The sequence below is a fragment of the Perca fluviatilis genome, chromosome 8, assembly GCF_010015445.1.
Source record: "Perca fluviatilis chromosome 8, GENO_Pfluv_1.0, whole genome shotgun sequence".
NCBI classification, from domain to species: Eukaryota; Metazoa; Chordata; class Actinopteri; order Perciformes; family Percidae; genus Perca; species Perca fluviatilis.
Genome location: NC_053119.1, coordinates 20,555,750 through 20,582,378, shown reverse-complemented (window position 1 = coordinate 20,582,378; position 26,629 = coordinate 20,555,750). Strand labels below are relative to the sequence as shown.

General features: G+C 38.5%; 2 protein-coding genes across 7 annotated transcripts in view; both read right to left on the bottom strand.

Moving 5' to 3' along the window:
• LOC120564675 (solute carrier organic anion transporter family member 1C1-like) overlaps window positions 1–21,081 on the bottom strand; it is a 28,012-nt gene extending 6,931 nt beyond the window's left edge. Inside the window, exons 1-8 of one of the 4 annotated variants that reach the window (XM_039809852.1) lie at window positions 20,901–21,081; window positions 16,511–16,666; window positions 9,356–9,497; window positions 5,566–5,698; window positions 4,706–4,824; window positions 1,554–1,700; window positions 1,029–1,127; window positions 305–553 (exon numbers count right to left, since the gene is read on the bottom strand). In XM_039809852.1, the coding sequence (XP_039665786.1) occupies window positions 305–553; window positions 1,029–1,127; window positions 1,554–1,700; window positions 4,706–4,824; window positions 5,566–5,698; window positions 9,356–9,497; window positions 16,511–16,606 (985 nt within the window). In that variant the 5' untranslated portion in view covers window positions 16,607–16,666; window positions 20,901–21,081. Of the gene's footprint in view, window positions 1–304; window positions 554–1,028; window positions 1,128–1,553; window positions 1,701–4,705; window positions 4,848–5,565; window positions 5,699–9,355; window positions 9,498–16,510; window positions 16,667–17,051; window positions 17,085–20,900 lie in introns of those variants that run through there. The other 3 variants (XM_039809850.1, XM_039809851.1, XM_039809853.1) reach the window with 3 other exon arrangements.
• Window positions 21,082–21,824: 743 nt separating this feature from the next.
• The window catches only part of LOC120564399 (cGMP-inhibited 3',5'-cyclic phosphodiesterase A-like), a 79,557-nt gene continuing 74,752 nt past the window's right edge, over window positions 21,825–26,629 (bottom strand). For all 3 annotated transcript variants that reach the window (XM_039809311.1, XM_039809312.1, XM_039809313.1), the window contains one exon: window positions 21,825–26,373. In XM_039809311.1, coding sequence (XP_039665245.1) covers window positions 26,057–26,373 — 317 coding nt within the window. In that variant the 3' untranslated portion in view covers window positions 21,825–26,056. The remainder of the gene's footprint in view (window positions 26,374–26,629) is intronic.

Here is a 26,629-nt window from a genome sequence, read left to right as displayed (position 1 = left end):
TTGGATTAAACAAGGTGTACAGATTTTTGGTTTTATTTTCTTATTACCTAGTAAAACTAAACATTCTGAACAATTATAGTTTGAAAGTTGCTAAATCTAGCAACATGATTGCTAAATTGGCATCACAAGGGGTTAATAAAGGAAATAAAGGAAGTAGTTGTAAAAGAGACTCCGGTGAAAAACACAGTAATAGCAGTAAAATAGAAAGTTTTAACATCCTTAAAGAGTCCGAATTACGATTACGATGCCATTGCACAACATTCCAATTTTCTAACATTACAATTTGCTGTGACTATAATCATACCTTTGGCCATCTGATGGAAATTAGCCGGCTCCTCAGGTCTGAACTTGTGCTCCATGGTTGGGGAATCTTTGATAAACCTGGTTTGCTCTGGAGTGCAAGTGGTATCGTGTTTATCTACAGGCATGGGCAGGGATTTAGGCAGGAACCAGAAAGGAACGGCAGACATGAGAGTGATGGTACCAGTGATAAGGTATCCCAGCCACCATGCCCCCACCCAGCGGGCATCACCAGGGGTAAAAGTCACCGTCTCTGTGAAGTACAGTATGTGGATTAATTTAGCTTAATTTGCGTCTCATTTACTATGGTTACATTTACATTTCTACAGCAAGGAAAGGTGGATTTATTTACAAATTATTTTAAGTACAATGTATACTGTATACAGAGTCAATTTCAAAGGGTTTTACAAACACTTAAAATCTCGGCCTGTGGTAAATGTTCAAAGGAAACATTTCAGAACATGATGTCTCCGGACTTGAATTGTTTTTACAACAGCTTCACAGTGTTTGCTTCCCAGTCTGATTACACTGTATTACAGGATTTACTCTGCCCTGATTTATTTCCACTTGGCAGGTGTTTTGTGTCATGTACAACAACCAATTTCTAAAGAGGAGTGTGAGTGCATTTCTGCATTGGTAACAAAAGATAATCCGCAACAGCAATTTACCAAGCACAACATTGTTATTTAATCAGTCATAGTTTATCAGTCAGATGACGGCTTACTCACCCATGTCCACATAGCCAATGTCAACGTAGATCTTGGCACACAGCGACCCCAGCAGGTACCCAAAGACAGGACCAATAATTGATATAGTTTGGACACATCCTAGAATATACAACAAAGAATTGTATTTTCATTTAACCACATACAACACTTACTATCATACAAACATAACATCTTATGTTTGGGCTCAATTCAGCAATGATTACATTTTTAAGATTATTTTATTTAGTATTTGTACTGCAATACATTTAATTATATAATACAGTCAATTTTTTTTTTTGCCCACCTTTTTTAAAAAAAAATTTTTTTTTTTTCTTCCCTTTTTTTTTTTTTTTTTCTTTTCCTGACGATACATACAACAAAACAAAAACAAAAAAAGATTTCTTGATTGCCATTATATAAACCAATTTTATTAAATTATACAAATCTAAAGAAAATCTACTTGAATGAACTATATTGGAAATGAAGTGACCGTAATCTTGGTATTGTGCAAAGCTACTAACATAGCCAGTGAGTAAGGTGCATTACCAATATAGAGGGCAGCATTCTCTGACTGTGCATAATCATCAATATAGGAGATTCCCAAAGGCTGTACTGGAGTCTCTCCAATCCCACGCAGGACATTTCCCAGAAACACATAGATCCACATTGAAACACTGGAGTCCCGCTCACAGCCTACAGTTAAAAATGAAATAGGAACTAGAATTACTGCCTCATGGTTGTATGACGCCACCAACCAGTCAAGTTCAGTTTACATCCATGTCTGTCCATACTAATAGATTTTGAAGGAATTTAATAAGGTATTAAGTGTATTTTTGGCAAAATGGAAGGTAGCACTATGTATATTGACATGTATGATTCCAGTGAATAATTTCCAGTGAGAAACATGCTGGCTTTACTTAGACTATTTTTAGAGAGGAGTATGATAGTTACGTATTGTAACTCCTATGAGCATAGGCGTCGCTATTGGGTTTATCGCTTTGCGCATGCGCAGTCATGAAGATTTTCTTTCCCACCCTAGCACTCAGCGCGGGCCTCAACTACGTCCGCAGATGCTGTATAATACAGGAGCGGAATTATTGCTCTGCTCCCAACATCAGCATTTTCTTTAGCCAATGTTAGTGGGGTAGGTGGCCCGAAACATAGAGGGCTACGCCTATACGCATAGAATCTGGAGTTACAATACGTAATTATCGTTCTATTTCATACAGGCTTCGCCCTCTAAGGGCTATCGCTATTGGGTCAGGGCGAAGCTGATATAGTCAATGCCACCTGCGACACAGGGTCCACAAGCAGAACATAGACTAACTTCTCTCCATATTTGCACTGACAAGTCAATGTATCAAATAATATTTTATAATTATTTTGACAAAAACCCTGTCATGATTATTAATTGGCCTAATACTGATTGTAAGGCCCAAGTCATGATTGTGGGAGTGCATTATTAGTGATAATTGCTATCATGATTAATAATTATGTGATACCCACATTCCTCTCAGCCACCTAGTGCAGGAGGGATGGGGACAGCAGGAGACCCAGGGGGACTACCACGTGACTCGCAGACATCATGCCCAGGAGGCACATCACAGACAGCACCGATACTTTCGAGTGAGGCGTGAGTCTATGTCCACGCCCAGATAAACTTTTGTCTGTGCGGGAACCAGTGAGCTCTTTTGCCAGTTTATGGCGAAGCCCAGTGTCTGGAGGTGCTGAAAAACTACCAGAGTTTGGAGCGCAGCTGTTTCCCGAGAGGGGGCCAAAACGATTAAATCGTCCAAATAAAAAAGGGACCCTGATGTCTTTTTTGCGTAACAGCTGAAGTGCCGTCTCCATACACTTGAAAAACGTGCGGGGGGCTAACGAGTACCCGAACGGCAGTCGATTGTACTGAAAATGGGGCCCCTGAAAAGAGAAGTGCAGGAATTTCCTGTGCTTGGGAATAATTTGGATGTGAAAGTATGCGTCTTTCAGATCCACAGACATGAACCACTCGTGTTGGCGCACACATTCCAATATGTGCTTGACAGTCACCATGTGGAATGGACGTTCCATAATGCACCAGTTGAATTGGGACAGGTCGAGGATGGGACGCATCCCACCCGTCCTTTTCGGTGTGAGAAAGTAGCGGGAGTAAAACCCCTCATTCTCCTACCCTGGAGAAACATGGGAAATGGCCCCCTTTGTTAGCAGCTCCTCTAGCAACCAGAGAGAGAACCGTCTTTTGGGGGAATCGAGTCAGCAGACTCGTGCCTATCGAAGAGATCCTCCTCCGGCAAATCCAGGGTGTCACCCGGGCCTCGTCGGTCCACCCAGCTGCCATCTCCCTCACCGTCGACCTCAAGAGCCAGAAAAGCGTCCGCCCGCCGTTTAAGCTCTTTAGATGGCCGGCGGGCGCAAAACGGGCAGGAGGCCTGGGGGGTGAGTGCCATGCCGGCGTGAACGGCACCGAGGCAGGACTCGCAGTTGGGGTGGAGATCCGACGGCAGGATATAGCCAGTCCGGCAGCCGATACAGCGGAGCAACGATTCCGCTCCTGTATTATACAGTATCTGCGGACGTAGTTGAGGCCCTCGCTAGGGAGGGAAAGAAAATCTTCATGACTGCGCATGTGCGAAGGGATTAACCCAATAGTGACTGCCCTTAGAGGGCGAAGCCTATACAAAATAGAACAGAGGACTGATGAGAGCTTCGTCACATGGTGCATCAGCAAAATCAATGATCTTGTGGGGGACTACCAGATGAACAGGAGGCCCCCTGTCCTGGTTGTCATCCAGGGAGAGGAAGTGAAAAGGGTAAAGACATACAAGTCCAAATCAATAAAAAAAAATGGGACTGGGCTCACATCACTGAAGCCCTCTCCAATTCTCAAATTATGGCCAAAACAGAGGCATAAAAATGATTTGAGAATGTATAATTTAAACCTTTAAAATTTGACAACACATTAACAAAAAACTACAACGAACTCAGGGCCTGTATCCATATAATGTTTTTCTCTGGCAGAAAGGTGCTGGGAGTTCTGCCATTGGGTTTTGTTTCTATGACAACGACATTAACGTTGGTACGTAGGGAGCTAACTTAACGCTAAATTAACAGAGGGTTGACTACACAACTAACAACAAGCTTACGACATGTATAGTGAGAAAAGCGCAATGAGCAACTTTCAGTTCCAGCCGATCGGCTCCCACTAATGGGATTTTCTGTCAGAGGAGCAACAGTGACGACACCAGCGCTTTTTCTGAAAAGTTCCGAGATTTTCAACTAGAAGTGCTCGGAGCAGCCGCACAAAAAAAGCAGGGTGCCTTTTCACTGGGCGGCGGCATACGCTTTGTCCTCATTTGGAACAACTGAAAAACCACACTTGCATGCTTTGTCCATCTTTCTATATTCTATATTACTACATTCTTGTTACTTGTATTAACCATAATGAGACTGGTTTTGGTGTAACACATCACACTGAGACAACTCCTGCAATGTCAAAGTAGACTAGTTTACAGTGATTGTCTAAATTTTCGGGTTGTCTGACAACATCCTCAGCTGTAAAACACAAACGTTGGTCCCAAGACGGAACAAACAATACAGAAAATAGTATTGGTAAAAAATGATTTGACCATATTCACAAGTTGTAAATAAAGAAATAAGCAATGTGTTTCTTTGACTAAGCACACTACTTCACCTCTTACCTCTAGAGGGCAGTATAGAGGGTCTGTCACCTGCCCTGGTGGACTCAGAGCTTGCTGGACATGGAGAGAGGTTATTGGTTGAATTCACTGACCATCTAACTGATGTTTCGATCTTATAGCTGCGTACAAAATACCAATGTGACTGTTAAACAAGGGAAGGGAGAAAGCATCAGGTATCGTTAGATACTCACAATGTGAAGCACGAATACATACATCTTTTTCAAAGTGCAAGGAATACTGTCACTACATTGTGTTATGGTGCTTGAAGACTTAAAGTGCTCATATTATGCTTTTTTGCTTTTTCCCTTTCCTTTATTGTGTTTTATATCTTTTTGTGCACGTTATAGGTTTAAAAATTGAAAAAGCCCAAAGTCCACCCCAAAGGTACTTACCATCTCCAACAGAAAACACTGTTCACGAACTGCTCCAAACAGCTCTATTGTAGTCCAGCCTTTACTTTCATGACAAAAAGGCGTCACTTTGTAACACATGTTATAATGCTCACCTAGCTGCTAGCGTGGCACTCCCTCATACTCTGCAACTGTCTAGCTAATAGTCCTTACCTAGCTACTGCGCATGTGCGACTCCCAACAAAGATGGAACAGAAGTGAGATGCCTCACTCGGTAGCTAAAACAGAGAGCTCAATACACAGAGTGAAAAGAGGAGCTGCAGCAATGTGCAGTACAACAAAAATATAATTTTTTTTTTTAATTAAACCACATAAACCTATTCTGGTACAGCCTCTAAATACAATTATGAACCTGAAAATGAGCATAATATGAGCACTTTATATCAAAGAAATACATAAATGGAATTTGTGAACTCCAATGCATGCAGACAGACACGACACTTTGCCTACCGGCCAATGATAAAATGAGGCATGGCAATCAAGAAGGTCCCAAAAGACATCAGGATGCATCCGATTGCTATGATCTTGGGTCGATGGAGTTTGGCACCAAAATAGCTCACGAAGGCAATGACCAACAAATTCCCTACAAGGTTGAGATATTCAGAAAAGGAGATGGAGATTTATTTATTTATTTAATGTTTATTTGACAGGGACAAATGCATAGAACATTGCTTTATAAAAAAATACAAAGTAGATGCCATGCATACAGGTTTATAGCCATGACTAATTTGCAACCCCTGTCCCTGGTTAGGCTTTTAAAATTAAAAACAGAAATTACAGAGTATTAATATAAAAATTTGTAACTATTAAAATACATACAATAAATACATCCCATACATAAAATAAAATATGGAATTAAATTAATGTAGATGAGTCAAGGCCAAAACTATGAGACCTACTGTTGAGAGAATTTAAATTAGTATAGTACAGTTTTTATATATATATATATATATATATATATTAGGGCTGTCAATCGATTAAAAAAAATTAACTAATTAATCGCACAATTTGCTGTAGTTAATCGCGATTAATCGCATTTTTAAATTGAGACTGAAGCTTGTAGTAATGGATATTTAAATAATGCTAAATCACTTAACTTTACAAATATGAAGAGAAAACAAACAAGGAAAGGTTCAAGGAACAACAGCAGCAACAATTTGGCTTATTTAGTCCTGCTGAAGGCTGCTGAAACGGCTAGAAACTGTCCGACTTGGGAGCAGATTTTTGTCACCACCCCCAATATTAGCCACATACCTAATATACCATATTCTGAATAATATATATATATATATAATTACAATCTAGGCAGCACTTAATATCATAAATATTATAATATACATAGTGTTTAATCTGAATGACTAAGCAAAGCACATATATCTAAACACAGAAATGCACATCAATATAAATATCAATGTTACACATTAAACCAGTAACCCAAAACCACAAAGGTGTATGTTGGCCTAAAGGGAAAACATTGAGTGTAGTTTTAGATAGCGACGCTGTGCACAGCAATCCATTACCAATGTAAAGCGATTGACTACATTTCCCTTCCAGCACCGCAACCAGGAAGTAGCTTGTGTGACAGTGAGACGCACCAATTTCAAACATTTACTGGAATATAGCCACGGATACTATCGAGTCGACAGCGTTAAACATCAGACCGCAAATAAGGTTTTTATCAGCGTGACCAACGTAACAGTTATCAAGCAAACAAAGCCGCGTACGCATATTACCGGCAGCACAGCACGGGCGCATGTAGCGAAACAGCAGCTTACCGGGTGGCGCATCTCTTCTGACGGAGACAACATGTCGGAAACTAGTACTCGGTCCCGTTATAGCCCGTGCTCATTCATTTCTGGATTCTAACACATCATCTTTTTTCTCTTTTGGGATCTTACTGGTCCATGTTTCAACTCTTGACTGGCCCGTAGGCCTACTTCAATCAGGTAAATCCCTCCTAGAGTAGCGCCGCCTGCTCTTATGGAGACGTATTACGTTTCTCAGCCGCCACATGAAGTAAACAAACACAGCTGCATTAATTTCGTTAATTTTTTTTAACGAGTTAAATATAAAAAAATTAACGCAAAAATTAACACGTTAATTTTGACAGCCCTAATATATATATATACAGTGCCTTGCGAAAGTATTCGGCCCCCTTGAACGTTTCGACCTTTTGCCACATTTCAGGCCTCAAACATAAAGATATAAAACTGTAATTTTTTGTTAAGAATCAACAACAAGTGGGTCCCAATTATGAAGTGGAACGAAATTCATTGGCTATTTCAAACTTTTTTAACAAATAAAAAACTGAAAAAGTGGGCGTGCAAAATTATTCAGCCCCTTTACTTTCAGTGCAGCAAACTCTCTCCAGAAGTTCAGTGAGGATCTCTGAATGATCCAATGTTGACCTAAATGACTAATGATGATAAATAGAATCCAGCTGTGTGTAATCAAGTCTCCGTATAAATGCACCTGCTCTGTGATAGTCTCAGAGGTGTGTGTAAAGCGCAGAGAGCATCATGAAGAACAAGGAACACACCAGGCAGGTCCGAGATACTGTTGTGGAGAAGTTTAAAGCCGGATTTGGATACAAAAAGATTTCCCAAGCTTTAAACATCCCAAGGAGCACTGTGCAAGCGATAATATTGAAATGGAAGGAGTATCAGACCACTACAAATCTACGAAGACCCGGCCGTCCCTCTAAACTTTCAGCTCATACAATGAGAAGACTGATCAGAGATGCAGCCAAGAGGCCCATGATCACTCTGGATGAACTGCAGAGATCTACAGCTGAGGTGGGAGACTCTGTCCATAGGACAACAATCAGTCGTATACTGCACAAATCTGGCCTTTATGGAAGAGTGGCAAGAAGAAAGCCATTTCTTAAAGATATCCATAAAAAGTGTCGCGTAAAGTTTGCGAGAAGCCACCTGGGAGACACACCAAACATGTGGAAGAAGGTGCTGTGGTCAGATGAAACCAAAATCTAACTTTTGGCAACAATGCAAAACGTTATGTTTGGCGTAAAGCAACACAGCTCATCACCCTGAACACACCATCCCCACTGTCAAACATGGTGGTGGCAGCATCATGGTTTGGGCCTGCTTTTCTTCAGCAGGGACAGGGAAGATGGTTAAAATTGATGGGAAGATGGATGGAGCCAAATACAGGACCATTCTGGAAGAAAACCTGATGGAGTCTGCAAAAGACCTGAGACTGGGACGGAGATTTGTCTTCCAACAAGACAATGATCCAATACATAAAGCAAAATCTACAATGGAATGGTTCACAAATAAACATATCCAGGTGTTAGAATGGCCAAGTCAAAGTCCAGACCTGAATCCAATCGGGAATCTGTGGAAAGAACTGAAAACTGCTGTTCACAAACGCTCTCCATCCAACCTCACTGAGCTCGAGCTGTTTTGCAAGGAGGAATGGGCAAAAATGTCAGTCTCGATGTGCAAAACTGATAGAGACATACCCCAAGCGACTTACAGCTGTAATCGCGCACCAAAGGTGGCGCTACAAAGTATTAACTTAAGGGGGCTGAATAATTTTGCATGCCCAATATTTAAGTTTTTTATTTGTTTAAAAGGTTTGAAATATCCAATAAATTTCGTTCCACTTCATGATTGTGTCCCACTTGTTGTTGATTCTTCACAAAAAATTTACAGTTTTATATCTTTATGTTTGAGGCCTGAAATGTGGCAAAAGGTCGAAAAGTTCAAGGGGGGGAATACTTCTCACAAGAACGGCATATATATATATATTATTGGTTTCATCCACAGGTGGCAAGTAGTATTATATATATATATATATATATATATATATATATATATATATATATATATATATATATATATATATATATATATATATATATATATTAATCTATTTTTTTTTTAAAGCGTTATTTTTTCTCAGATTAATTAATCGAAATGAACGCGTTATTTTCACAGCCCTAATATATATATATATAAATATACATACACATACACATACACATCCAAGCCTACATGCAGTACTCTTGAAAAGATTTTTCGCTTATTAAGAGACAAAAAGTATGTGACTTTTGTGAAGAATCAAAGCTCAAGGGGATGCATACATTTGATAGTGTCAAGCTTACGTGCATGGTGAGAACATATTTTTTGGCTTACTTGCATTAGCATATAAATGCTTCAATACTATTTAGCCTGTACATAGAGGGACACAGACAAAAAGGAATTCGAAAGAAACTCACCCATTTCAAAGCTCCCGTCTATGATGCCGATCAGATAACTGGGGATGTCAAATCGCCTTTCTAGTTGTGTAATTGTGCTCTTCATGTAGCTGCCAGATAAAGCCTTGGCAAAGTAGGCAAAGGACAAGGCTGCAACGAACATCTACAGAGATACAGAAAGAGAAGACACCACACTGTGTCAAACAATGTTGTCCTGAAGTCCCCTACATTTTAATTTCAAAATAATTTATCAACCTGTATTATTATCTTAAAATTATTATTACTAGAATTAGTATTAGTGGTAAGACAGTTTGAACATCTCACAGCCACAATGGAAAGGAGACAAAAATTAAGAAAGTCAAACTCTAAAGGCTGGGGGAGCATATCTCCAAGAGGAACATAAAAACTATGAAGAAAAAGTACATCTTAATAAGCACTAGCTTGTGACTTTGTGCATGTATTTCTCTGAGTGAGTGTATGTCTATATATGACGTAAATTTCCAGTGCTAATACACATTTGCAAATGGCTGTTAAAGCTTGGGCCAGTGTATTGAGCTAAGCCACCTGTGGTCACTGACAGTCAGTAACAAAGGGTGGATTAGAGAAGCCAAACCTACGAGGACACACACTCATCCACTGCGCTAAGAGCCGACAGACCGACTGACATGCAGCATAATTGGAAACAGGTGAGAGGTAACTATAGCCTGCAACTTAGGAATGGAATTATTCCAAGCTGCAAAGAGAAGCATACGTGCTCCAGTTTTTCACAAATTTTTCAGTCAGCTAAATTTATTTCAATGTCATTTAAAAAGCAACTCTGAATTCACATACCACTGGTCTTGACAATAATGGCGTTATTAGCATTCCAAAATGTTCAATACAATTCACAGATGAGTCTCAAAACATCAACTGTGTTTGATGAGCATTTTATGGTAATCTATAAATCAGCTGCTATAACAGACATAGAGGTTTTGTGACAGTCACATAACACTGAAAACAGATGTTATATTCAGGTCATGGCTCCAAGTGAATGCACAAATTAAATAGTAGATGGTGAGGTATTAAGCCTTAGGGCATATCACATGTAATATTGGCTAAGTACATGTAGATCCTACATGGGTACAACATGGGTAATGAACTAGTCCAACATAAAAATAAGCACATAATGACTTTTCTCAGCATTTATTTAACAGTCCATGTATATAGATTAAGTAACAAACACAGCATTGAGTGCAACTCAGACTGCTAATGTGCATACAGCCAAAGAAAAATAAAATAGCCAAATTTAATAAACAAGTCTCACTTTCTGCAGCATTAAGTGTGAGGAGCTGAGAGGAACCAGTGGCGCTATGGCAACCACCTGGGTGGTCTGCAGCTGAGTAATACATCTCTCAATGTAAGGACAGGCTTCGCTCTGATGTAAAGTGCATATTTACCATTCATACCGCAGATTATATTTTGATATATAATGCTTCTGCAGGAATGCTGCGGCACTATGGTTCTAATATGACTGCATTAATAATGTTGACTTGGGAAAACCTTACACCAGCATCATGGTGTCGGCAGTTTGCCATAATGTAAAAGGAACCTTCACCACTTTTTGAAATGTGAATAGTGAGGTGTGTAAGCAACATAATTTAAGATCTCTTCTTAAAACATTCTTCTTGCCATGTCTAATATCCTTTTGGCTTCATTTGCTGCTATTGGCATCACTCTGCTATGACTATCTACAGTATGCATTAATCCATCCATTATCTATACCTGCTATGATTAATGTTTACATTACATTGTCTTCCTGCTTTTAAATCTGGTTTGCACCAAAATTGTACTTATATAAGATACATTCCTCAAAAGCTCTTGTTACAAAGGTCAGATTTACAAATGCTTTAGTTTTATTTTTTATTCACTTTTAAAACATGGATATAAATCTCAGATGTCCACATGGTTCATTACCTTGCACGGCAGCTTGATTCTTGTGGGTTTGTGACGGCCGTGATGAGTTTTTATTATTTATTATTAATTGCGATGCGATTAAGGGCCGAGCATAACGCATACATTTTATTATTATTATTTTTATTTTTTTTTAAATCGCATTAATCGCATGCCGCCATTTATTAATTTATTTTACAATTCACTAGGCTTCGCGTCGTGCCTAACAGACTACTATTTTGACCCTTTGCCTCACCTTTACTTATCATAAAGCTGCCATACTTCCTCGTACCACATCCTGCAGCAACACAATTCTGAATGGCGCTTTTTATTTTCCAAAACTCCTGGACAGCTCATTAGACAAGTCGAAAGCCACATGCACATTGTGTAAAACCGAATTTCATCGAAGCACATCAAGCTTGAGCTACCGCCTACAGGCTAATTAACGTGATTCAGGTTGATGCTAGCGGGCTCAGGCAAAGCACTATTTTGGAGAGTGCTACTTGCCGACCTGTGGATGAAACCAAATCCAAAAACATTACTACAGCTTTTGCGAAATAGGTGGAATGTTCTGACCAGTCTTATAAATTGCCGTCGAGGGGGACAGTAGTTTCACGCACACACAGCCTGTATGACACGAAGAAAGCAGCCCAACTGGAACTGCTGTAAAGTGCAAACACTGTCTCATTAACCGGTGATCACTGGACCAGTGAGTAATCAAAATTATTTAGGAGTTACTGCACACTATATTGACTCTGTTAAGGATAGGGATTTTTTATTTTTTTAGTTAGGTACTTGGAGGAATTGTGCAATAATGGCAGATTCACACATTTTTCTTTTGTTTACAGTAAATAAATAAACAAATACTATCTTAAAGTCAAGTTCATAAAGTAACTTCCCTTGCATTCATTTGATTCCCAATCAAGAAACACTGGTAAGAATTGCTTTCCATTGTTATATACAGTTCTGAAATGTAAAATAATAGAATTTTAAATCATGTGATAAAACATGCGATTCATTCATTCAGCGATTAATCGCGATTAAAAATTCTTTATCATTTGACAGCCCTAGTTTTTATGGAACCCACGCAACTTCGAGGCAAGGCCTGCTCTTCAATAGCATTCACACACTGCTATTGGCCAGGCATCCATGCTTACGCAAGTTAATGTTACCCGATTTGTTCAGGTCCTATCCCCTGACCAATCGGCTCTCCTAAACTTAACCACTCGAGGTCAATGCCTAACCCCAACCAATCGAGCTGCTTCGTATGGCGGGACGACACTACCTTTATCTCACAACAGTATTTACAATCCTAATGTGGGCTAAACAATCATGCTGAATGGTGCTGTGAATATTAGCAAGACATGTAAGTAGGCAAAAACTATTTTTCTCGAAGTGCATAAATGAGAGGTTCATTGTAGAATTAACCCATACGGAAGAACAACATGCATGGACAAAAGTTGCTCAAATATTTCACTAAGCAGCTTTTTGTTTATTGTCCAATGTGCTACCTAATCCAATAAAGAGGCACAGACCTTCTGTTCTGACCTATTTTACTGAAGCACAAACTTTGTCAAAGGAATTTTTCACAGCAACTTAAACCCAGTCCAAAGGGTAGAACTGGGGTCAACTAGGCATACCAGAATAACTCTTAGTAGATGTTCAAATAATTCATGGATTTAAACAACACAGAAGACAAGTTTAATTCAGAATATAAGAAATCAAGGCACAGGAAAAATGCCAACAGCTATAGCTATTATATATATATTAGGGCTGGGCAACGATTAAAAGTTTTAATCGCGATTAATCACATGATTTCCCTGATTAATCGCGATTAATCGCATTGGTATACGCAAAATCCAATAATGAATTTGAAAGTAGTGTATAGCGCAATTTTATTTTAAATGCTCTGCCATAAGAACGAAAGTGCCATAACATTTATTCTGCAAACACTTAAAGGTCCCATGGCATGAAAATTTCACTTTATGAGGTTTTTTAACATTAATATGAGTTCCCCCACCTGCCTATGGTCCCCAATTGGCTAGAAATGGTGATAGGTGTAAACCGAGCCCTGGGTATCCTGCTCAGCCTTTGAGAAAATGAAAGCTCAGATGAGCTGTTCTGGAATCTTGCTCCTTATGAGGTCATAACAAGCGAGGTTACCTCCTCTTTCTCTGCTTAGCCCGCCCAGAGAATTTGGCCCACCCATAAGAAAGAGGCATCATGGCTTTCAAACGAGAAAAGTGGCAGTTGGTCAAGGACACACCCCCACTCTCCACCTTGCCCCGCCCTCTCTCCTCCTCAATAGCTACAGACATAGAAATGGCACATTCTGAGGAAAGCTCATTGTGGGACTGGCTCTAGTGGCTGTAATTCTGCACCAAGGCTGAATTTCGGGAAAGAGACTTCAGATACAGTATTAGGGGACCACTGAGGTCTATATAAAAGCATCCAAAGAGCACCATGTCATGGGACCTTTAACATCAGCATTTTGTTTATACAGTAGCAGTTAAATAAAATATTTAGTGTAAATCTCAACTTAAACTATGTAAATCAAAGCAAATACAAAATTAAAGCTTATTGCCACTGCATTCACGTTATCCTGTTTTATTTATTTATTTATATATATATATATATATATATATATATATATTATATATATATATATATATATATATATATATATGTGTATGTATGTGTGTGTGTGTGTGTGTGTGTGTGGGCTCAAAACTTTAAGGGCCCTATCTTGCACTCAGCGCAATTGCCTTTGTACACCGACGCATGTATCATTCCTATTTTGCACCCGACGCACAGCGGACTTTTCCCTCCACAGACGCACGTCGGTAAATTAGGGAATGTATTTGCGCTCCTGGGGGCGGTTCAGCGAAAAGAGAAGGCGTGTTCCGGCGCAAACGTTACTTGGTGCTATTCTGCAGTTTCAGAAAACAATTCCGCCACTGACCAGGAAAATCCTGGTCTAAAGTCAGTGGCGCTAGTCTAAAGTCAGTAGCGCGTTATTCAGATGCTATTTTAGGGGCGCATGCTTGGCCATAATGTATTGTGTGCACAACGCGCATACACTCCTGTCATGTAAATGGATGCAGCAGTTCCCATTTTTGCAAACCATACATAATTACAAAGGAAAATATTACTGAAAATGCACTTCAGGTGTTTGGATAGATCAGGAGGCACTTTACAGTACAATCCTCTAAAAGTCGCAGCATTCTTTGCGGCTTGTTGTGATTAATATATATATATATATATATATATATATATATATATATATATATATATATATATATATATATATATATATATATATATAGAGAGAGAGAGAGAGAGAGAGAGAGAGAGAGAGAGAGAGAGAGAGAGAGAAATGCAGCAGCAACACAATTCTGAATGGCGCTTTTGATTTTCCAAAACTCCCGGACAGCTTGTAGACAAGTCAAAAACCATATTCACATTGTGTAAAACTGAATTAAAATATCACCAAAGCAAGTCAAGCTTGAACTACCATCTACGAGCTAAGCATAGTACAGTTAACGTGACTCAGGTTGATGCTAGTGGGCTCAGGCAAAGCACTATTTTGGAGAGTGCTACTCGCCGACCTGTGGATGAAACCAAAGTGCAAATGCTGTCTCATCAACCGGTGATCACTGGACGTCAGTGATTAATCAAAATTATTTAGAAGTTACTGCACACTATATTGACTCTGGTAAGTAGGGTTTGGTACTGAAACGTGCCGACCTAAACAGTAGTAACGAGACCAAATAGAACGAAAATTTCGGTGCCTCATTTCGGTGCCTGACTTTACACTACACCTGACAGCATGTAACACTAGCCTACCTTTAGCTAGCAGCTGGATTAAACAGGGTTAAAATGCTGACAGCTAACGTTAAACAGTGTAAAGTGTGACTGTATTTCACTGTAGAGGATTCCAACACCGGGACATAACAGTCTGCTCTGCAGCGCAGCAGCTGCCATTTTCGGAATTAAATAACACAGACGGTGCGTTCACTTAAAATGGGTAGCCTTGTGGTGCATTCACAGTAATTTTAGCCTAAAATACCCTTTTCCCATCTGGTGGTTGTTTTTGTCGTTCAACAGCAATTTACTGGTGAAATAAGTTATTGTTTTAGTTATTACATTATTATTAAATCTTTAATTTTGACCATGGCCTTAACAATAAACAAGTTGCTGACTGTTGTTTAGTACCCCTCTTTGTTTACAGTAAATAAATAATAAACAAATACAAATCTTAAAGTCAAGCTCATAAAGTCACTTTCTTTGCATTCATTTGATTCCCAATCAAGATACACTGGTAAGAATTGCTTTCCATTGTTAATATGTACTTAAAAACAGTTCTGAAATGCAAAATAATAGAATTTTAATCATGTGCTAAAACATTAATCACGACTAAAGAAAATTAATCGTTTGACAGCCCATTTTTTTTTTTTTTTTTTTAAATTTATTTATTTATTTATTTATTTATTTATTTATTTATATATATATATATATATATATATATATATATATATATATATATATATATATATATATATAAAAATCACACAAACACAAGAGGGTACATTCATCAACATATGCACTCTGTGACTCTTACAAACATGTGATCCCAGTCATTGGAGAGCTATTTATGTGCCCCCTCTAGGCTAGTCAAATGACAGACATGTAACCCTCTGCCTTTTCAGACTGGAACACAGACATGTTCTCATGACCGTTCTCCGCTATACAACGCCATCCCCCATTGGCCTGTGTTGTACTTAATCTAGTATTTTCCCTCTCTGCCACTTCAAAACTGGATCTTTGCATGGTATAAAAATATTCCACAAGACTTAAAGAAAAGAGTTGCGGAAATAAAAAAGTAAATACATAGAATCTTTATGAAGTGTTGGTAGTTTTATACCGTTTTTACGCAAAACATGAAAACAAAAGAGTTCCAGGCCACATTTTCATCATACCACTAGGAAAGCCACTTACAATATGCCAAAATTTTGACTAATTGAAGACGTGCATCTTAGTTCAGTGAAGATGGTGTTATGTACACGTATTCAGAAACTATAAAAATGATACATGGTTTGTCTGCAAGTCAAAACAAGGGCTTGACAGGTGAGAGCTACCCCCCCACACACACACACACACACACACACACACACACACACACACACACACACACACACACACACACACACACACACACACACACACACACACACACACACAAAGTACCTTTAGACTGGGGTGGCAGGATTTCTTCACTGTGGAGGAGGTAGGGTTATTGGCTCGAGTCCAGCTGCCTGTGGCTGTATCCTCCATTTTCTTCATGGCTGCCTCCAACTGCAGGTTTCTCTTTAGATGATTCACCGTGATTGTCCTCACGAACACCTATTGGAAGGAATTTAGATTTCGAAATCTGTCACGGCCATTTTTCTAAACAGAAATTATACGCATTTAAAACAGCACTATTATTTACAGACACTATGGTATGTATTAGGAATAGCATGTTCCTTGGACTACAATAAGGTTAACACACAAGCAAAGTCAATATCACTTTCATATCTGCATTAACAATAGATATCCTACTGTAAGTCCAAGATGTGTATAGTTTAGCTTAAAACACTGGAAGCAAGGATAAATGGCTAGCCTTGCTCCTTCAAGGTGCATTCCATTAACTCCAACAATGTCGTATGCACACTGTATCCTGTGTATTTAAAACATAAGACAGTGCAGTTACAGTATCTTTAGAAATGGAGCAATTTACTGTACTGACCAACTACAGTGCAGTGCATACAGCATCTAGTCTTGTCCTCAGGGGCGCCTATAGGGGGGAAAAGTTATGACTAACAGGGGCCCCAAAAAATAGGTAAAAACTAATATAAAATTATTAAACCATCATCATTCATTATATAATTCAAATAAAATAATACAATTAATGATCTCTTTGTTTTTACTTGTTTTTGGCAGCAAAAGTTAAATATCCCCAAAAAGTAAACATCCATATTGACCGACCACCCCCATGTAGCTGCATCAAATGGTTTGGTCCTGCCTTAGCGCACTCAGTGACAACGGTGTTTAGTTGCAATCAGTAGATGCGCCAGAACTACACTATGTACAGAATTATTAGGCAAGTTGTATTTTTGAGGATTCATTTTATTATTGAACAACTACAGCGCTCACAGTCAATCCAAAATGTTAATAAACCTCAAGCCTGAATATTTAAGGAAGTAAAAGTGAGATTTTGGCTTTCTAATGAGAAAACCTGTGTGTGCAGAATTATTAGGCAACTCTATGTGTGCAGAATTATTATGCAGCTAAATGAAAAATGAAAATGTTACCATCTCACTTGTTTATTTTCATCTGTTAAAGTGAGAATAATCAACAAACAACTCAACTGAAACATTTCTGAAAAAAACAAAAACAAATCAGTGACCAATATAGCCACCCTTCTTTTCAATAACAGTTATAAGCCTTCCATTCATGGAGTCTGTCAGTTTCTTGATCTGTTGATGATCAACTTTTTGTGCAGCAGCCACCACAGCCTCCCATACACTGTTCAGAGAGCTGTACTGTTTTCCTTCAGGGTAAATCTTCCGTTTAAGAAGGGCCCACAAGTTCTCAATAGGGTTTAGATCAGGTGAGGAAGGGGGCCATGTCATTATTCTGTCATCTTTGAGGCCTTTACTGGCTAGCCACGCAGTGGAGTACTTCGATGCATGTGATGGAGCATTGTCCTGCATAAAAATCATGGTCTTCTTGAAAGATGCAGACTTTTTCCTGTACCACTGCTTGAAGAATGTACCTTCTAAAAACTGGCAGTAGGTTTGGGAGTTCATTTTGACTCCATTTTCAACCCGAAAAGGTCCAACTAGCTCATCTTTAATAATGCCAGCCCATACCATCACCCCACCTCCACCTTGCTGTCGTCTGAGTCGCAGTGGAGCTCTGTGCCCATTACTGATCCAGCCACCGGCCCATCCATCTGGTCCGTCAAGAGTCGCTCTCATCTCATCAGTCCATAAAACCTTTGAAAAATCTGTGTTCAGATATTTCCTCGCCCAGTCTTGACGTTTCAACTTATGTTTCTTGTTCAGTGGTGGTCGGATTTCAGCCTTCCTTACCTTGGCCATTTCTCTGAGCACTGAACGCCTTATACTTCTGGGCAATCCAGGTAGATGGCAGTTCTGGAATATGACAGCACTAGAGGATAATGGGTTCCTGGTAGCTTCACGTTTGATTCTCCTCAAATCTTTGGCAGTTAATTTGCGGGGTTTTTTTCTCAACACGTTTCTTGCGACTCTTTTGAGTATTTGCTACAAAACGTTTGATAGTTCTGTGATCATGCCCCAATATCTTAGCAATTTCAAGAGTGCTGCATCCCTCTGAAAGACTCTTTACAATTTTAGACTTTTCGGAGTCAGTTAAATCTCTTTTTCTGCCCATTTTGCCTGAGGAGAAGAAGCTGCCTAATAATTATGCACACCTTGATATAGGGTGTTGATGTCCTTAGGCCACACCCTCCCTCATTACACAAAAACACATCACCTAAAATGCTTAACTCCAATAAGCATTCAAGTTTATATAGCTTGGAGTTGGAAGAAATGCATAAAAATTATGATATGGTCCAAATACTCATTTGCCTAATAATTCTGCACACAGTGTACAGTGACCACAATGTTGCCAAGTAACGTTAAATCAAAATCTGGTTTTCAAAAAAGGAAAGAGAGAAAAGAGAGAGAGGAAAGACAAAGGAAAGGGTGTCAAACTGTAACCCAGTTTTTCACAAAGAAAGGTGGGTAGCCTATAGTCTGTGAGTGGTATTAACCTGTTGGCATAATGTCCATAGTGAAATAAGCTAGCTAGCTACAGACTAGTGTTAGCCTACATTTAATCACCATGTAATCAGTGCAGGGAAACATTTAGCAAGATATTCATATTAAATCATTGTCCCTTCCCCTTTTAGCAGCCTTAACAACGGATGAGTCAGCAGCACCCCAGTCTCCTCCTAACTGTGCCCCTCCCTGTCCCAGTGAATAAGGTGAGCAACATTGTGTTCAATGACATGCCAGTTATTTGAGAGAAAAGTTTGGGTTTCCAGGAGTCCTTTGTTCTTATTCATACCTTTTAATTTGATGTAACTGGTACTGTTAGTGTGTTATGACCATATTCCAAACCTCAAAACCGTTTGATTTAGTGATCACTTGATCTGTTTTGTAGCACTATTAACCTGGTGTGGAAATTCCATTTTACATGTCCACTTTATTTTCTTGTTGGCATATATGTTCAGCCAAGTTAAAAAATCAGCTGTTTTCATTGTTTTGAGAGGATGATGTTAATTTATTTTGATTGAAAAGTTAATAATTATTTAAGTGTGTTTGTTTTTCTTTTTTTAAATTTTTCATTAATAATTATAATAATAATTAATAATAATAATAATTTAGTTAAGATCATTTTCCATTTTTTCAAATTTTACAATAAAAATACATTGAGACTGTAAAAGATGGCCTTCAGAAAAATTTTTATGGTTGCTTTTAATCTTGCATCAAATAGTGAATATACATACTGCATGTACAAATCACCAGCAGTAAATATTGTGCTAGTACTAGTATTGAACTACAAGAAGCAATACAGTTGCAAGCCTTTAATTAGAGTTATGTAAAGCTTTTGATGGGACAGTTAGGTCCTAGAGATGTGGTGACAACAGCTGCGCAGAGGGGGCCCAATTAGATTTTTTTGTCATGGGGCCCAAAATTCCTGCCGGCGCCCCTGCTTGTCCTCCTCATGAAGTTGCAGGATGTGTCGAACCTCTAAACCCAGGTGATTCTCAGCTGTGCTAGTAGTATGATAGCTATGTTGAACATGTAAATAAAGACAATTTTGCAGTAGTTGGAAGGCACATTTTTCCCTCAGTAGCATTGATGATACCGAGATATTTTTTTAGAAAAGGCTTAGGAATACCAGAACTTATTGATGACTGACAGAAAAATGTGCAAAGAGCTGTAGGGCTTTAGTCACATGACATGATTCATGTCAGTCAGAGGTTTCCTTGAGAAGTTCTTCGGAGTGCTTTTTTTGCTATTTGATTTGTTTTATGCCATAGTGTCCCATTTACAATTCAAAAAGCTACTTTGCAAGTGCTGCCTTCTGTCCGGGGTTCAGTATGGCATTCAGACAATTGATACTATTGAAGTCCACACAGGAGGGAGTTTTTGTGAATACAAACTCAGCTCAAGTTTTCGTCTGCCGCCATTTTCGTCTCATCGGTGACGTGCTTATTGCGTCACATGCTCCATGTACGCCAAGTCTGTTTCCATTGCACTTTCTCGCATTTTGCTTTTATCGATGAGTCTCAATGAGTTTGTTGCGACATTTTTTGCTCTTCTCGAATTTTCCGAGTTTTCACTCAGGTATTTTTTAAATGCGCAAATTTTAAAATGTACATAAAAACAGGTGGATGGAAATTAACGCACCTGCTGCACTGGGATAGTTTCTGTTTAAATTATCTCAACTCCTATCGCTGCAACTGCATTTAGTTTTGATAATAAACAAAATATCAAGGAAAATATACGCGCATGATTTTTCAGTGACAGGCAATATTCACGATAAAAAGCATCATACTTACCCAACTCGGACCCTCAACCCTGTCCCTTCACGACGTCTCGAACTTCTTATTTTAAAATACAAATTGAAGCAGAACAGACAAAATAAGGCTTCACCGGCATAAAACGACCCTAATCATGTGTACTCATACTATGCTCCTCGGCAGCGGAGAACAGTGTTGTGTTTCACTGGAAGCGGCAGGGTGGATATAGCCCACTGAGCAGACACGTGATGCATTAAAGAGAGCTGCGAAAAAACTACTTGCCAGACATGTCCCACATTTTCACTGAGCTCTAAGCTTTTAAGCGGTGAACTGTTGTAGCAAACCTCTGCAATGTGTCGGTAAACCCTTCACGCGAAGCCATAATTCAAATTATCGCAATTATGAATCTATTAAACCTGCAGCATGTTGCGACATTGATTTACCAGAGGGACTGTATTATTTTGCTCAGAAAACATGCATGGATACATTAGCCCGACTCTCTCTATGAAGTGTTAACAGCTTCTCACATAATACAAAACAATATTCTGAGCAAAACCTTATCATGCACATTGCTCTCACACACAACGACACATCTCAACATTTTGGTCTAATTAGAGATTCCCATTGTGAGAATATACAGGTGTACCTTAAGTATAAGTACAATCTCCATGCTCTATTCATACCCTCCTCTTCAATGTATTATACATAGACAGACATACTCCATCTGTGCTCAGAGAGGGACATGTGGAGTATCTCTGGTCACTATTTAATTTAGGCAAATTTGAGAATTGCAGACACTTTAAAATGATTAGTGGATAATGGATAAGACTGTCCTAAACTGTACCTAAAACTTGTAAGGAAATTATGTTATGATGTACCTTGTATATTTTAATATAAAGCAGATTCTAAATATAAATCGAAAGATGAAAAATAATCACACAACACAGACACGGTGATACCACAGAAATTATAGTCTTGTAATTCAATGTATTCACATTACAACATCCACATGGTTCAGTTTGTGACAACTTCTAACGATCTTCAAATATATTCACTGTATGATACATAATACCAATATAGGCACTTCCAGTAAGTCTGGCAATATTGAAGCTACAGTATAGTGTCTAAATTACAAAATGGTAAAAATAAATAATGTATATCTAAAAGAGTTTTTGTAGTTTTAAAATGTCTTTACTGTACAGCATATACGTATATTGTACAAAATGGAGCATCAACCTGCAAGAAAATTAATGGTTTTACTTTCACAAATACTGTGTATTTGGACAATTTCTTCCTTGTGTATGTATTAGTACATGTGGTAAGTGCAAGGTACTAGTGAGAAGAAAGCAATTATTTAATCATGTGTCAACTATATAAAAATACTCATCTCATTTTTGTTTTACATAATTGTAAAGCTTGTTTGGTTCTGAGAGTTACGTATGCTACATGTGTGAATAAGTATGACAATCAAATAAAACCAATTAAGAAATAAAAAATACACTATCAATGCTGATATACTGTATCAGCTCAAACGCAAGTAATGACTTAAGACTGATGTGACTGGGGCAAAATGCATACATAGTCCACTCTAAAAAAAATTAAATAAAAAGATCATCAACAAAATAACACAGTAGACAGAATCTCATCACCTTTAAAGATGAGATACGTTGTGTGATGAATGCTCTACTACTGTTGCAAGTGAGGATCTCTGCTCTGTAGGCAAAGCACTTGACAGATCAAAGAGGAAGCACAAGGAGAAATATGCTATAGGACCTTCTGCGAATAACAATTTCATCTGAGTATGTGAGAAGAATTGAAACACAATTTACTGCATCACTTTACCCTTCATTATTTCACCACCTCTACTGTACTTGTGAGTAAAAGCAGCCTCTAAATACAAGACAGAGTCACCTTAGAGAGGCCAATAAAAGAATGTAAATAGACACAGACAAAAACACAATATCTTGCTCTCTCACGCACACTGCATACTGTATTTATACATTCACAAAGCAGAAGCATTGGAGAGTTTGAGTTAATAATAAGTAATTATATAATTGTAGAACTTGGAGGCTGAAATAGACCTAGAAGTGGAAGTTACACACATGAATGATAGATGTTTTTTTCTAAATCTGGACCACTTTGGTTAAGCTGTCTGTGTTGTATTGAATAGCTTGGCATAACATTTGTAATATGTCATCAGGTTTTTCAAAAGCTGAATAAAATGTATTCATTGTGTCTGTAATAATGACTATATTAGGTATGAATTGCAGACAACATACAGAAAACAGCAGGCATTTTGTTTAGGATACAAAGAGTGAGGCAACACACGATCATTAGAGGCCAGTAAAAAAAAAATCTGATTCTGTAGCTGTTAACAAGTTTGGCCTGATATACAATGATTCTCTGTCTAATCAGTGGTTCAACTAATTATCTTCAACTTGTGCGGCCTCAGCTGCAGTTCCTAAGTCCCCCCCCTCCACACTGTAGCAGAGTCAGGGCAGCAGTTAACAGGCCATTACGGGCGTAGTGCGCAATTCACCACAGCCAGGAACATTGTGTGGTAATAGAGTATCAGAGGATCTGCACGGATACAAGGACATGGTGTTCAATACCCAATGTAATTTTAATCACAGGAAGCTCTATCATATCCTGTCTACAGGTTGACTTGTGTGCTGTGCAGTTTTTTTGAAAATCACTTTAAAGAAATGAGATTATAGAGGACAGCAGTGGTACATATATGAGATGAGATACCAGTGCATAAAAGATTCAGGTGCATGTAGATCATGAAAACTCGTCAAGATTAGCAGTGGATCATTTACATATTGCTTCAATCAAGATCTACATATGCTCTCTCAAACACGTTTTCTATGTAAATGTGAATTATTGAAGCAAAGTGAAATTTGGCATCCTGCTCAAGCTACTGTGCAGTTTGTTATGTAATTGGTTTACGTCATGGTGTTTTGAAAGTAGGGGCTACACAAATTTTTAGGGCCAAAATTCACAAGGAGATAAATGTCAGAACCATAGAAATAGAATGAGAGTAGAACAGACATTCCCATTCAAATCAACATAGCAGGATGGTCGGAGTGGCAGCCATTTTTTTGTGTACTCTTGCCATTGCAAAGAACTGTAATCATTGTAGCGGGCTAACTTCCACATAAACTTCCTTATAAACCAACTTGCAGAAAGTCGCAGACTCACTGAGGTGAGGTTTTGCAACAAATAAGCAGTGGAGTAGTAAAAAGCATGATGAGATGTCTTTTGGGCGCTATGTCCGTTGCCTTGCTGCTAGAGAGGAATTGAGAATTTCGGATTTAATTGCTTCATACTTCTATTGGTAAGGTAAGTCATCCAGAAAACGTATGTCTCTCTATACATACATGAGTGTGACACACATTACCATAACAATTAACAATAATCGCCATTTTCTCTTTAAATGTCCGTTTTACTCACACTTACACACAAAATTGATGTTTCAAAGAGTAAAAGTGATTAAATACCACATGCTGCCATCACAGTCATCTTGGCCATTATTGAAAAGCTAACCTTTACTGCAATGCATATCCTTTACATTAAAGAAAAGCATATTTTTTTCTGGCGTAAATACTGCTACAGTAGTTAGCCTCAGAGATTTTTGTTTCGGCTCTCAAAGCCTTATCAGATTGGACTTTCACTTTAGGAACTCCATCCAACTGATGCACTCTGAAGTCCTGACTGCAGATTCACTGTATTTATCTGCGAAGATGTTACAGTTTAATAGTCAACGCAGAAAAGCAGGGGGGTTGTGACTTAAGCTTCAGCCTTGTTCTAAGCCTTTTATGAACACATTATAAACTAGCTTACTATCTCTGCATATTTGTAACTTACTGTCCTCACAGGTGATACAGGTGTTTACTTTAAATTTAAACAGTTGAGGTGTTCCTGAGGGTTAAAGGTCAGCATCGTTTGCAGGTTTTTACACAATGAGGACCAGTGAGTAATAATAATACAGCACACTGAGTCCAAATACATAGTCAGAGAGTCAAAAATTGATAGAAAAGACAAAGAAAAAAGTGTATTAGTTAGTCTACCTATGGACATTTTCAAAGAACTTTGTAGGATTATACATTTGAATAATTTTCTGTTGAATAGATTATGCTTTCTGGTTCTGTATGTTTATGAATGCAGGGTTACATGTTTTGTTGTTTTTCCCCTGATATTTCCCCTTAACACTTTGGTAGTGTTAGTGTATGTTCTCTGTACTGGTATTCCCTTTTTGGTCTTGTACTCAGCACAGATTCATTTCCAACAACCCTCTGCTGCTTTGTCAGTGCTGCAACATTTGGGACAGTGAATCCTGTAATGACCACTATATTTACCTTGGGGAGAGATGGCAAAAATAAATCTGCTGAATCTATCTGTCTTCTGCAGAAGAACTGTGCATTTAGGCGCACTGATTTAAACATGCAGACACACGCGCACACACAAATACAGAGTGTAAGAAGCCTTGAGTCTCCTTCCTTAAAGTAATATGGCTACACCAAAAGTACTTAATATGGCGACAAATGTAAAACAATTTTTTCATACTTACTTCATATGCTAAAGCCTATGAGTGAGTGATTCATTTTGGCAGAAGTTGAAAGGAATAAAAGATACGCCAATGTTCCTCATTTGATTGACTCCCTTTATAATCCATATATATATATATATATATATATATATATATATATATATATATATATATAAACAGTATGGCCCATGTGAGACCTCAAAAACTCTTGCTAAAATTGAAACACAAGTACAAGTAACTGTGATCTATATATATTATAATTGCATTCAGAAAATAATGTATAAATTGGCAGCAAATTTCTGCAGTCCTGTGTTACCACATTGGATTGAGGTCTGTGCAAGCAGTCTTCCTCTTCTCTTGACAGTAGCAAAAGAGTCTGTATCCCAAAGTACACAAATAATCCTGTATTGCAATATGGAAAGCTCCTTTAAATGTTTGGTGAAACAAGATATTCAGATAAAATGTGTAAGCACAAATTTTCCCACTCTGTTTTTTTTCTGTATAGGCACACATTTCCCAAACATCTACAGTGTTGTGTCTAAGTGATGTGCTGGCAGGAGACAGGAGTCAGTTGATAGGATACGAAAACAAGATATACTTCTTCACGTCCTTGCCCTGACTGATGCCATATTTCCCATGGGCTGTTTCAGTGTGGGTCCCCCTCCGCTAGTTCCTCTGAAGGTTTAGAGTTTTCCTGCGGAGACACAGGCCACTCTGGTTCCTCCACTCCCTCCTCTGGATCCTCTCCTTCAACTAGCTCCTCTTTGCTGCCTGGCTCCTCTTCCTCCTCGTGAATTGCCAGAATTGGCTCAGCTACATTGTTTAAATGGACAGATTCTGCTACTTGGCCATGTTTTTGGGCCTCCTCTTCTGCAATCACCTTCTTCCACATCTCGTGGTTCTCCAGCAGGTGGTGGGTGATCTGGCAGAACACTTTCCTTCTCTTCTTGGAAGTTCCTTTCTCTGGAGAAACAAAAAAAGCTTGATTATGTTGTACAAATCATAAATACACACTACAGCTACATAAATCTGCTAAACTAATTTATTTCCCATCGTTCAGAGGAGAAACCACTGTTTGATGTCTTGCAGTATATTATATTGTATAATTAAATCTATATTCAGAGTGAATAAATGATAATAACAAACAATTTCAAACAAAAGCAGGCATTCTAGGCTACATGTTTCTGATCACCTCCAGTTGATCATTGCGGCACTACTT